Source organism: Nomascus leucogenys, chromosome X, assembly GCF_006542625.1.
Source record: "Nomascus leucogenys isolate Asia chromosome X, Asia_NLE_v1, whole genome shotgun sequence".
NCBI classification, from domain to species: domain Eukaryota; kingdom Metazoa; phylum Chordata; class Mammalia; order Primates; family Hylobatidae; genus Nomascus; species Nomascus leucogenys.
This window is the reverse complement of record NC_044406.1, coordinates 33,082,641-33,096,098: the sequence shown is the minus strand read 5'-3', so window position 1 is coordinate 33,096,098 and position 13,458 is coordinate 33,082,641. Positions and strand designations below refer to the sequence as shown.

Sequence of the window (13,458 nt, the reverse complement as noted above, 5' to 3'; positions counted from 1 at the left end):
AACATCACATTGTACATCTTAAATTTATACCTTAAATATTTTTTAAAACAATCAAATTTTAAAAGGTCAAAATCATACAATGAAAACTAGAAAACAATCCTGGGAGAAATCACAAAAAAATCGAAATAAACAGTTAAATGTTCATGGATCTGAAGATTCATCATATCAATGTTCCCAAAACTGATCCACAGATTTAATGCAATCCCAACCAAAACACTGATAGGGTTTTTGTTTGCTTGTTTTTGGTAAAATTTGGCAAGATTATTCTTAAATTTATATAGAAATACAAATAACCTAAAATAGCTAAAACTGTTTTGAAAAAGAACTAAGTTGGAGGAGTTATGCTATCTGATTTAAAGACTTGCTATGAACCTATATTAATCACGAAAGTGGGTTACTATTACAAAAATAGTCATATAGATCACTAGAACAGAAGAGTGTACCTAAAAATAGATCTGCACATATATCCTTAATTAATTTTTGACAAAGGTGCCCAGGCAATTCAATCGGGGAATCAGTATTTTTTAACAAATATCCATACAGAAACCAATTAACCTTGATCTGTATTTTGTGCCATATATAAAAATTACCACAAAAGGGATCTAGGCCTAAATGTAAAAAATAAAACTATATAACTTCTATTTTTAAAAAAGTAGAAAATCGTTATGATTTTGAGATAGGCAAAGAAAGTAGGAAACAAAAACGTGACCCATAAAATAAAATAAAGCAATAAACCGGATTTCAATAAAATTAAGTTTATGCTTTTCAAAAGATACTCTTAAAACTAAAAATCGAATTACCATTCAATCCAGCAATCCCATTACTGTGTATTGACTTAAAGAAAATAAGTCATTATATCGAAGGAATACTTACACCTGCATGTTTACCGCAGCACCATTCATAATAGCAAAGATAAGGAATCAATCTAAGTGTCCATCAACAAATGAATGGATAAAGAAAATATGGTACTTCTACACAATGGAATGGTATTCAGCCATAAAAAGAATGAAATTATGTCATTTGCATCAACATAGATGAAACTAGAGGTCACTGTCTTAAGTGAAATAAGCCAGGCACAAAAAGACAAATATCACATGTTCTCATTTATTTGGGGGTGCTAAAAGATTTGAACACATGGAGGTAGAGGGTGGAAAAATAACAGAGACAGGGAAGTGTGAGCGGGTGAGAAGGGAGAACATGAAGATAAGTGGGTTAAAGCGCACAAACATAAGATAGAAGGAATACATTCAATGTTCAATAGCAGAGTAGGATGACTATACTTAAAAAAATGCATTGTACCCTAAAACTCAACTTGATCACTATGCATTATACATATGTTAAAAATCTCTCACATACTCTATAAATATGCACAACTTAGAAAAGACACAGTTAAGAAAATGAAAGGCTAAGCCACAGACTGGGATATAATGTCTGCAAATAACTTATCTGACAAAGGACTTGTTAACAAAATATATAATTCTCATAACTGAGAATGTCACCAAAATAGCACAGTATATGTAGCTTTACTCTCCTCCACAGAAAACCAAAAAGAACTAGCCACTGCCAAGATTATCAAAAGGAATATTCCAGAACTCAATCACTGAAGTTGTGACAATCCCAGAGGCCACAGCAAACTGAAAAACTGCAAGCAAAAGGTAAAATAGCTCCTTCCCCAAGCTGCCAGGCACTGTGTAGAAAGGCACCCTCAAAATCAAGGTTCCTATACTGGAAAAAATAAAAGTGGACAGCTAGCTTCTCCATCATCTTAGATTCCTTTTCAGAAAAATTATTCCTGCCTCAACCTGTAAGAAGCCTCTTGAATGCCTGCAGAGTAAAAAATCCCAAAGGCAGCTAGAGTTAGAGGGTGGGGGTGGGGTTAGCAACACCCAGTGCATGAAACTCCAGCTTCCCTTCATCTGACCTCAAAAAAGACACCAAATCAGAAAGGCTGTTTAACAGCATCACGTTGCAGGAAGCACACTTCATCAGTCCTCTGGGAACAAACCTCCATCCAGCATTCCCACAGAGCTGGGGTATCTTTGGGATTCCTCCCCATCCAGGATGAGTAGCACTTTGAACTTGAGAAAGACTATGTCAAATCTGGGTTCAGGGTGCCATCTAGTGTTGAAAAGGAGGCAGTGATCTCAGGCTAAGGGAAGTAAATAGTCACTCTGCACAAAACCTCTAGACAGACATACTTCTGAAAGACCAAACCAAGCCAGACAGTGAAGACTGGAATAAAGAACTAATCCTTCAATGCAAATGCACAGACATATATCCATAGAAAGAGCAAAAAGGAAACCATGACATTCCCAAATAGACAAAATAAGGAGCCAGTGACTGACCCTAATGAGATGATGTTGTGTGAGCTCTCAGATCAAGAATGCAGAATAGCAATTTTCAGGAAACTCAGAAAATGCCAATATAACACAGAAAAGCAATTCAGAAATGTATTACAGAAATTTAACAATGAAATTGAAATTTTAAAAAATTAAACAGAAATCCTAGAGCTAAGAAATACAATAGTCAAACTGAAAAATACATGGGATGGTCTCAACAACAGAATTGATCAAGCAGAAGAAAGAACCGGTGAGCTCTAAGACTATTTGAAAATACACAATAGGAAGAGAAAAAATAATGAGAAAAATGAAGAACGCCAACAAGATCTAGGGGATAGCCTCAAAAGAGCAAGCCAAAGGGTCACTGGCTTTAAAGAGGATGTTGAGAAAGAACAAAAGGTAGAAAGCTTATTCAAAGTAATAATAACAGAGACTTTTCCAAACCTAGAGAAATATATAAATATCCAGGTACAGGGTTAAAGACCACCAAACATGTTCAATCTAAATAAGATTACCCTAAGGCATATAATAATCAAACTCTCAAAGGTAACAGACAAAGAGGGGAATCTTAAAAGCAGCAAGAGAAAAGAAGCAAATAACATATAAAGGAGTTTCAATTCCTCTGGTAACAGAGTTTTCAGTGTAAGTCCTGCAGGGCAGGAGGGACGGGAGCAACATACTCAAAGTATTGAATGAAAAAAAAAAAAAAAAAAACCCTCCCATACTGTGCCCAGCAGAGCCATCCTTCAAACATGAAGGAGAGATACAGACTTTCCCAGACAGAAGCTGAGGGAATTCATCAACAGAAGATTTGTCTTACATGAACTGCTAAAGTCAGTTGTTCAATCTTAAAAGAACACTAATATGTATCAAGAAAACATCTGAAGTTATAAAATAAACTGGTAAACGTGTATAGACAAATTCAGAATAAACTATGCAGACAAATACTGAACTGTGGTGTGTAAACCGTTCATAGCTTTAGTATGAAGACTGAAAAAAATCTATCAAAAATAATGACAACTTATTAAGGTCAGCCTGGCCAACATGGTGAAACTCCATCTATACTAAAAAATACAAAAATTAGCTGGGTGTGGTGGCATGTGCCTATAATCCCAGCTACTCAGGAGGCTGAGGTAGGAGAATCGCTTGAACTCGAGAGGCAGAGGTTGCAGTGAGCCGAGATTGTGCCACTGCACTCCAGCCTGGGAGACAGAGCAAGACTCCATCTCAAAAAAAAAAAAAAAAAAAAAAAAAGGCAATTTATTAAGGGATAGGCAATATAAAAAGATGTAAATTGAGACAACAAAAAGTTAAAATGGGGAAGTAATGGACTTAAATTGTAAAGATTTTAGTTTTTAATTTTTCTTTTGATCAAAGTTAAGTTGTCATCAGTTTATAGGATGTTCTAAGCCCCATAGTAACTTCAAAGCAAAAACCTGTAAAAGATACACTAACAAAAGCAAATAATTAATACATACCACCAGAGAAAAATCACTAAACAACAAAGGAAGATAGTAGTAAAATAATGGAAGAGAGGAGTTATAAAACAATCAGAAAATACTAACAAAATGACAGTAGTAAGTCCTTACCTTTCAAAAATAACATTGAATGTAAATGGGACTAAATTCTCCAATTAAAAGAGAGTGGCTGAATAGATTAAAAAAAACAGCATCCAACTATATGCTGCCTACAAGAAGTTCACTTCTTTAAGTGAATTTCTAGTGAATAAGACACATATAGACTAAAAGTGAAGGGACGGAAAAAGATACTGCATATAAACAGAAACCACAAAAGAGCAGCAGTGGCTACACATATATCATACGAAATAGACTTCAGGTCAAAAACTGTAAGAAGAGACAAAGAATGTCATTATATAATAATAAATGGGTCAATTCACCTAGAGGATTTAACAATCATAAATTTGCATGCACCCAACACTGGAGCACCCAAATATATACAACAAATATTAGTAGATTTAAACAGAGAGATAGACTACAACACCATAATAATAGGGAACTTCAACACTCACTTTCAGCAATGAACAGATTATCCAGACAAGATATCAACAAAGAAATACTGGATTTCAGTTGTACTATAGACCAGATGTACGTAACTGAAAATAACAGAACATATCATCCAACTGCTGGAGACTACACATTTTTTTCATCAGCATATAGAACAGTCTTGAAAATAGGCCATATGTTAGGCCATAAACAAGTCTCAACAAATTTTAAAAAGTCAAATTAATATCAAGAGTCTTTTCTGACCACAATGAAATAACACTAGAAATCAGTAACAAGAGCACTTAAGAAACTGTACAAATACACCAAAATTAAATACATTGCTCCTGAATAATCAGTGGGTAAATAACAAAATTCTTTTAAAAAATAGAAATTTCTCAAAACAAATGAAAATGAAAACACAAGATAGTAAAGCCTATGAAATACAGCAAAAGCAGTACAAAGAGGAAAATGTATGGCAATAAAAGCTTTCATAAAAAAAAAAGTCTTCAAATAAATAATCTAGCAAGTCACTGCAAAGAATTAGGAAGGCAAGAACAAACCAAACCCAAAGCTAGTAGAAGGAAATAAATAACAAACACCAGAGCAGAAATAAATGAAATTAAGGCTGAAAAATACAAAAGATCAATGAAATGAAAAGTTGTTCTTTTGAAAAGATACACAAAATCAACAAATCTTTAGCTAGACTAAGAAAAAAAGAATACCCAAATAAATAAAATCAGAGGTGAAAAGGGAGAATATAACTGATACCACAAAAATACAGAGGATCATTACAGAGAATATGAACAACTACAGGCAAACAAATTGGAAAACCTAGAAGAAATGGATAAATTCCTGGATACATACGACGTACCAAGATTGAACCATGAATAAATAGAAAACCTGAACAAACCAATAACAAGTAACAAGATCAAAACAGTAATAAAAAGTGTCTCATCAAAGAAAAGCCAAGGACCTTATGGTTTCACTGCTGAATTCCACCAAACATTTAAAAAAGAACTGATACCAATTCTATGCAAATTATTTCAAAAAAGTAAAGAGGAGGAATACTTCAAACTCATTCTATGAGGCCAGCATTACCCTGGTACCCAAACCAGACAAAAACAGGTCAAAAAAAGAAAACTACAGGCCAATATTACACAGATGCAAAAATTCCAAACAAAATACTAGCAAACTGGATTAAACAACACATTAAAAAGATCACTCATGATGATCAAGTGGGTCTCATCCCAGGGACAAAAGTTTGGTTCAACATATGCAAATAAATAAATGTGATACATTACATTAACAGAATCAAGGACAAAACCCATATGATCCCTTCAATAGATGCTGAAAAAGCATTTCATAAAATTCAAGATCCCTCCATGACAAAAAGACAACAAACTGGGTACAGAAGGAACATGCATCAAAATAATAAAAGCCATATATCACAAACCCACAGCTATCATCATACTGAACAGGAAAAAAACATCAAAAGCCTGTACTCCAAGATCTAGACCAAGACAAGAATGCCCACTTTTACCACTGTTGTTCAGCGTAGTACTGCATGTCCTAGCCAGAGCAATTTAGGCAAGAGAATGAAATAAAGGGTATCCATATTGAAAAGGAAGAAATCAAATTATCCTTGTTAGCAGATGATATAATCTTATATTTAGAAAAACCTAAAGACTACATACACACACAAAATGCTGGAAATGATCAACAAATTCAATAAAGTTGCAGGATACAAAATCAACATACAAAAAGCAGGTGCATTTCTTTTTGCCAATAGTGAACAATCTGAAAAAGAAACCAAAAAAGCAATCCCATTTAAAATAGCTACAAAAAAATCAGAATAAATTTAACCACAGAAGTGAAAGATCTCTAAAATAAAAACTAAAAAGCACTGCTGAAAAAAATTGACAACTACACACAAAAAGGGAAACATATCCCATATTGATGGATGGGAAGAATTAATATTGTTAAAATGTACTGCCTAAAGCAACCTATAGATTAAATGCAATTAATTAATATTAAATTAATATTGTTGAATTAATATTGTTAAAATATACTACCAAAAGCAATCTACAAATTAAATGCAATCTCTATCAAAATACCAATGACATTCACCATAGAAATGGGAAAAAAATCCTGAGGTTCATGTGGACCCACAAAAGACCCAGAATAGCCAAAGCAATCCTGAGCAAAAAGAACAAAGCTTGAGGCATCACACTACCTAACTTCAAAATACACTATGAAGCTATAGTAACCAAAAAAACATGGTACTGAAATAAAAACAAACACACAGACCAATTGAACAGAATAGAGAATCCCAAAATATACCCATGCATTTACAGCCAATTCATTTTCAGTAAAGACACCAAGAACACATATTGGAGAAAGGACAGGCTCTTCAATTTATGGTCTTGGACAAACTGGATGTCCATATGCAAAAGAATAAAACTAGATCCTATCTCTCACCATATGAAAAAATAAAATCAAAATGGATGAACGACTTAAACGTAAGACTTGAAACTATAAAACTACTAGAATAAAACATTGGAAAAATGCCTCAGGTCATTGATATGCACAAAGACTCTATTGAGTAATACCTCTAAAGCACAGATAACAAAAGCAGAAATACTCAAATGGGATTATATCAAGCTAAAAAGCTTCTGCACAGCAAAGGAAACAATCAACAGAGTGAAGTGACAACATACAGAATGAGAGAAAATATCTGCAAACTATCCATCTAACAAAACATTAATAGCCAAAATATATGTGACTCAACTCAATAGCAAAAAAAAAACACAAATAATCTGATTTAAAAGTGGGCAAATGCTCTAAACAGACATTTCTTAAAAGAAGACATACAAATGGCCAATAGGTATATGAAAAATGCCCAACATCATTAATCATCAGGGAAATGCAAATCAAAATCACAAGGACATATCATCTCACCCCAGTTAGAATGGTTATTACCAAAAAGACAAAAAATAACAAATGCTGAAGAGGATGCAGAGAACAGAGAACTCTCATACACTGCTGATCGGAATGTAAATTAGTACAGCCATTATGGAAAATGGTATGGAAAACTAAACATAGAAGTACCATATGATCTAGCAATCCTACTGCTGGGTATATATTGTATATAGCCAAAAGAAGAAAAATCAATATGTCAGAAGAGATATTTGCACTCCCTTGTTTATCACAGCACTATTCAAAATAGCCAAGATATGGAATCAACCTAAGTGCCCACTGATGGATCAATGGATGAAGAACATGTGCTATATATACACAATGGAATATCATTGAGCTATAAAAAGAAAATCCTGTCATTTGCAGCAACATGGATGGAACTGGAAGACATTATGTCAATTGAAATAAGCCAGGCACAGAAGGACAAATATCATATGTTTTCACTCATATGTGAGTAGCGGCTATAAAAGTTGATCTCATGGAGGTGGACAGTATAGTAGTAGTTACCAGAAGTTAGGAAGGTTGTGGGGAGAGAAGGATGAAGAGAGGTTGGTTAATGGGTATAAAACTACAGTTACAGAAGAAATAAGTTCTAGTGTTTGATATCACAGCAGTTAACAATAATTAATGGTATATTTCAGAATAGTTATAATTATAAAAACAATTGTAGTTAACGATAATTAATTGCTTGTTTCAAAATAGCTAGAAGATCTGGAATGCCCCCAACACAAATAAATGATAAATGTTTGAGATGATGGCTATCCCAATTACCCTGATTTAATCATTACACATTGTATTCATGTATCAAAACACCACATGTAGTCCTAGCACTTTGGGAGGCCAAGGCGGGTGGATCACGAGGTCAGGAGTTCCAGACCAGCCTAGCTAATATGGTGAAACCCCATCTCTACTAAAAAACTGCAAAAATTAGCTGGGTGTGGTAGCACATGCCTGTAATCCCAGCTACTCAGGAGGTTGAGGCAGGAGAATTGCTGGAACCCAGGAGGCAGAAGTTGCAGCGAGCTGAGATAGCACCACTGCACTCCAGCCTGCATCACAGAGTGAGACTCCATCTCAAAAAAAAAAAAAAAAAAAAACACATGTACCCCATAAATAAGTAAAATTATTACGTATTAATTTTTAATAAAAAAGAACTCTCAAAGCTAAACAATAAGAAAACAAACAATACACTTAAAATGGGAAAAATACATGAGCAGACACTTCACCAGTTTTTATATAGATGGCAAATAAACACACGAAAAAAATGCTCAACATCACTATCCATTGGAAATGCAAATTAAAATTACAGTGAGATACCACTACACACCTACATGTTAGAATGGCTAAAATTAAAAAAAAAAAAAAATAGTGACTGGCCAGGCACGATGGCTCATGCTTGTAATCCCAGTCAGCACAGGTGGGAAGATCACTTGAGGTAAGGAGTTTGAGACCAGCCTGGCCAACATGGTGAAACCCCATCTCTACTAAAAAGACAAAAATTAGCTGGGTGTAATGGCACATGCCTGTAATCCCAGCTACTTGGGACAGTGAGGCAGGAGAATTGCTTGAACCTGGGAGGCAGAGGTTGCTATAAGCCAAGATTGCATCACTGCACTCCAGCCTGGGTAACAAAGCAAGACTCTGTCTCCAAAAACAAAAAAACACTGATAATATCAAGTGTTGATGACCATGTGGAGTAACTACAACTCTTACGTATTAGTAGTGAAAATGCAAAATGGTATAGAAACTTTGGAAAATAGTTTGGCATTATCTAATAAGTTAAAAATCTACCATGTGACCTAGCAACCCTAACCCTCAAAGGCCTTATCCAAGAAAAATGAAAACATATATTCTCAAAAAATACTGTACTAGAATGTTCATAGCAGCTTTATGCATTAGAGTTCAAAACTGGAAACAACCCAAATATCCATTAATTTGTGAATAGGTGGTACATCCATGCAATGGAGTGCTACTAAGCAATAAAAAGGGATAAACGAAAGATATATGCAACAACATGGATGGATATCAAAGGCATTATGTTAAATGAAAGAAGCTAAACACAAATGATTATATACTGTATGATTTCACATATATGACATTCTAGAAAAAGCAAAATTTCAAATAAAAAGGAGATCAATGTTTGCCAGTAGCCAGGAGTAGGGGCACAGATTGTTTGCAATGTCTAGATAAGAGGACTTTGTGGAGTTATAGAAATGTCCTATATTTTGATTATCATGGTGGTTACACAACTGTATACATTTGTTAAAACTCCTTAAAGTATACACTTAAAATCACTTAAAATGAATGAATCTTATTGTATATAAATTATATCTAAGTAAAGCTGATAAAAATGAAATTCTAGAACTAATAAAAGGGTAAACAATTAATTTTTAAAAGGAAAAATAATACATCAAAATAGATAACACACGGGGTTTAAGTGGGGTCTATCCCAGTAATACAGTGTTCATTTCACATATGGAAATCATTCAATCCAAATTCACTGCATTAACAGATTAAAGGTAAAAGTATGTTATCATTTCAAAACATAAGTGATTCTTTTTTGCCCCCAGGGGACATTTGTCAATGTCTGGAGACATTTTTGGTTGTCACAACTGTGTAGCAAGGCATTGCTACAGACATCTAGTGGCTAGAGACCAGGAATGCTGTTAAACATCCTACAATGTACAGGGCAGCCCCCAATTGAGAACCACTATTCTATATTCTACTTTCCCCATTCAATACTATGTTTCTGATATATGTTGCTATAAGGTACGTACATCTAGTCTTCTGTTTGTTGCTACATAATCCCTCACAATAAGCGAACCCCATCCACTTATATATCTCCCTGGTGATAAATACCTAGGTTGCTTCCAATGGTATTCCAACACATATGACACTGCCTTGCAATCAACAACAGCCTTGTATGTGCTCCCTTGTGGACTTCTGTGAGAGTTTCTCTGGAATATACATTCAGGAATGGAACCAGCAGGTCATACACATCCTTAACATTTATAAATACTACCCAGGTGCTTTCTAGAATGGCTGAATGAGTATACACACCATACAGATAAGAGTTATCATATCAGGCCTGAAATTGCTATTCTCAGAAAAACCTGCTGGAAATATTTCCCCTTGACTGGCATCTTGAAACTTGGTTCTCAAGAGGGTTCCCCCACTATTGCCTGATAAGAGTGGCTCACTGTGTCCAGACTGCCTGTACAAACAATGTGGTTTATGCTAAATACCTGCTTTCCTTCTGGGAGTCTGTAATTTTAGTATACACTAGGCAGAAGGTGTCTACATGATGAGCCCACAATAAGAACCTTGGAGACTGAGTCTCTAATGAGTTTTCTTGGCAGACAACATTTTATATGTGTTCTCCCAACTCATTCCTAGGGGATTTATGTGCATCCTGTGTGACTCCATTGGGGGATGGACTCCTGAAAGCTTGTGCCTTGTTTCCTCTGCACTTTGCCCCATGTGCCTTTTCCTTTTGCTGATTTTACTTCGAATCATTTTGCTATAATAAATCATAGCTATGAGTATAACCATATTCTGAGTCCTAAACCATATTCAATATAACCATATTCTGAGTCCAAATCACTAAACATAAGTGTGATCTTAGGGAACCCACCCCAACACAGAGTCTCATAAGTAAAGCAGGAATATTTCCAAGAAGGCTTATTTTTAGCTGCATGCTTTTGTGTATCATTTGAATTTTATATTATGTGCACATATTAAATCTTTAAAAATAAATACTTTATTAAAAGGAGAAACGTGCTGTCAAAACAACTAGGTCACCTGTGAATGAGACTCAGATGATGTCAAAGAACCAGAGAGATCATACAGTGTAACCTCACATTCCAGATGAACAAACCAAAGCCCATGAAGGACTTGCTCAAAGTAACCCAGACAGACACTACAGATACAGGACTCAAATCCTCACTATCCTGTTTCCCAGAGCTCCGTCCTCGAAGGCCATATGTTCTTTTCCTATTTTTGTCACTTGTCCTTTTCCAGTGCCCTTCCCATAAATGTCTTGCAGGGACCACTTTCTTACTAACCATGATCCTTCTTATTTCTCAGATTCCTTGATTCTCTGTGCAGTGAATATTTTGAGTTCCTCCCAAAATACTGAGTCTCATGGAAACTTAACAGAAACAGAAAAGGGAAGATGATGAAAAATTCTACTGGTAACTGCCAAGAAGGAAAGGGAGAGGGGAGGGGAATGGTAAAGAAGGAGAATCCTAGGTTGCTTCTGATGGTACTCCACCACATACGACACTGCCATGCAATCAACAGCCTTGTATGTGCTCCCTTGTGGACTTCTGTGAGTTTCTCTGGAATATACACTCGGGAATGGAACCAGCAGGTCATACACATGCTTAACATTTATAGGGCAAATCACAGCACTTTTCTAAGTCCTTGTTTCCTGGCTAGAGACCAGGGGTCAAAATAAGGGCCCGAGAGGAACCCATCCCCCACTGCAGGACAAAGGAGCTGAACCAGACAGCTCAAACGCTTTTGAGAGGTGTTTCCTAACACCTCTCAAAACCCTCCCCAAATGGATAAGATACTTACATGCTCTAGGAAGCAGGGTCCTATCTCGCTGAGGTGGGGGTCATCATTGTTATACTGTTTCTCCAGGTCTCTCACAAAGCCCATCTGAAATCTGTAGATATCTTCAATGTTCCCAAAGATTACCTTCAGTTGCTCGTCGCTGAACATGTCCCTTCTTTTCCGGCACTGCTTCAGATAGCCCTGCAGACAAAGAAAAAGCCTAGGCTGAGGAAGTCCCTGACTTCCAGAAGGCTTTACACTTCCTAAGCACTTAAGAGCCTCATTTTGGTCCCAAGAAGTAGGCATGGAATAATTATTTTCATTTTTCATATGAGGAAACTGAGGTTTACAGAAGGAAGTCACTCCCCCAGTGAGTAATTAGGAAAGCTGGATTGCCAGCAAAAGTCTTAAGAGTGCAAAGACTCCAAAGTCTTTTCCTTGCATCCTCTATGAGGAAGACCCCCAAAGTCAAATATCCCTTTCCAAGAAGCTGGTTGAGCACATTTTCACAGGTCTTATTAGCTACTGATTTAGCTGGATCCATTCACATCTCTAAAGTTCTATTCCTTATAGGACCAACCCAAAAGTCTTAATAACATTGACAAAAAATTGGGAACAGAGGCCAGAACAGGAAAACTTCCCATAAGGGAACAGAAATTGACAAAACAAAACCATTTCTTCAAAAAAAAAAAAAATTCCCTCATGAACTTTAATGTCAGGAAATAACCAGGAATAATAGTTGTTTATCATTTTAGACTTTCCCTGTTGTGTACATCAAAATACACATACGATATTTTCTTAGACATTCACGTCTTCACATACTTTAAGAAAATGCATTCACACTATTCACATTATGCAAATATCTGCCAAACCATTTCTCAAAGCAAATGTCTCAACTATCTGAGGTAGCTGGCCAGGAGTGATCATTTAGATGAGCTCAGACAACAAGCCTATGTGTGCCTGGACATGGTGTTTTTAACAGAGCAGGTGTTTAGGACCCATTTATAAATTTATATATATATATAATATATAAATTTATATATATTATGTATTATATAATATATATATTTATATATAATATATATGTATTTATATATTTATAAATAAATGTGTCCTAACACATTAATATGTCCTAACATATTATTTATATATATGTTTATATATATATTTATATATATGTTTATATATATATATTTATATATATTTATAAATAAATGTGTCCTAACACATTAATATGTCCTAACACCTAACACGTGTCCTAAACACATAAATGTGCCCTAAAAACATAAAACACATTAATAAACATAACCACTGATGAAAGAGAAAAAAAGGATGAAAGAGATTCTTGGTCTAGTAAGAAAGCATTGAGGTAACATAAACCAGACTCAGGGCATACTTAAGTCAGGACAAAAACAGCCCTGATCTAAACTGCATCTTCCATTTGGAACCTACTATCATGGGTTTTCACTTGATAGTTACTGTCCTCATTAGAAATCAGTAGCACATAAACATGTTCTTGGTGAGAATAAATTATAGTCATTTGCTGTCATCACAAAGCTAAGTGAAATTATCTTAACACT

At 35.2% G+C, this 13,458-nt stretch overlaps 1 protein-coding gene across 10 annotated transcripts in view; it reads right to left on the bottom strand.

The window, feature by feature from the left end:
* Positions 1-13,458, bottom strand: part of ARHGEF9 (Cdc42 guanine nucleotide exchange factor 9) — a 152,523-nt gene that overhangs the window by 51,629 nt on the left and 87,436 nt on the right. For all 10 annotated transcript variants that reach the window (XM_012500961.2, XM_030806664.1, XM_030806660.1 and 7 more), the window contains exon 4: positions 11,900-12,079. In XM_012500961.2, the coding sequence (XP_012356415.1) occupies positions 11,900-12,079 (180 nt within the window). The remainder of the gene's footprint in view (positions 1-11,899; positions 12,080-13,458) is intronic.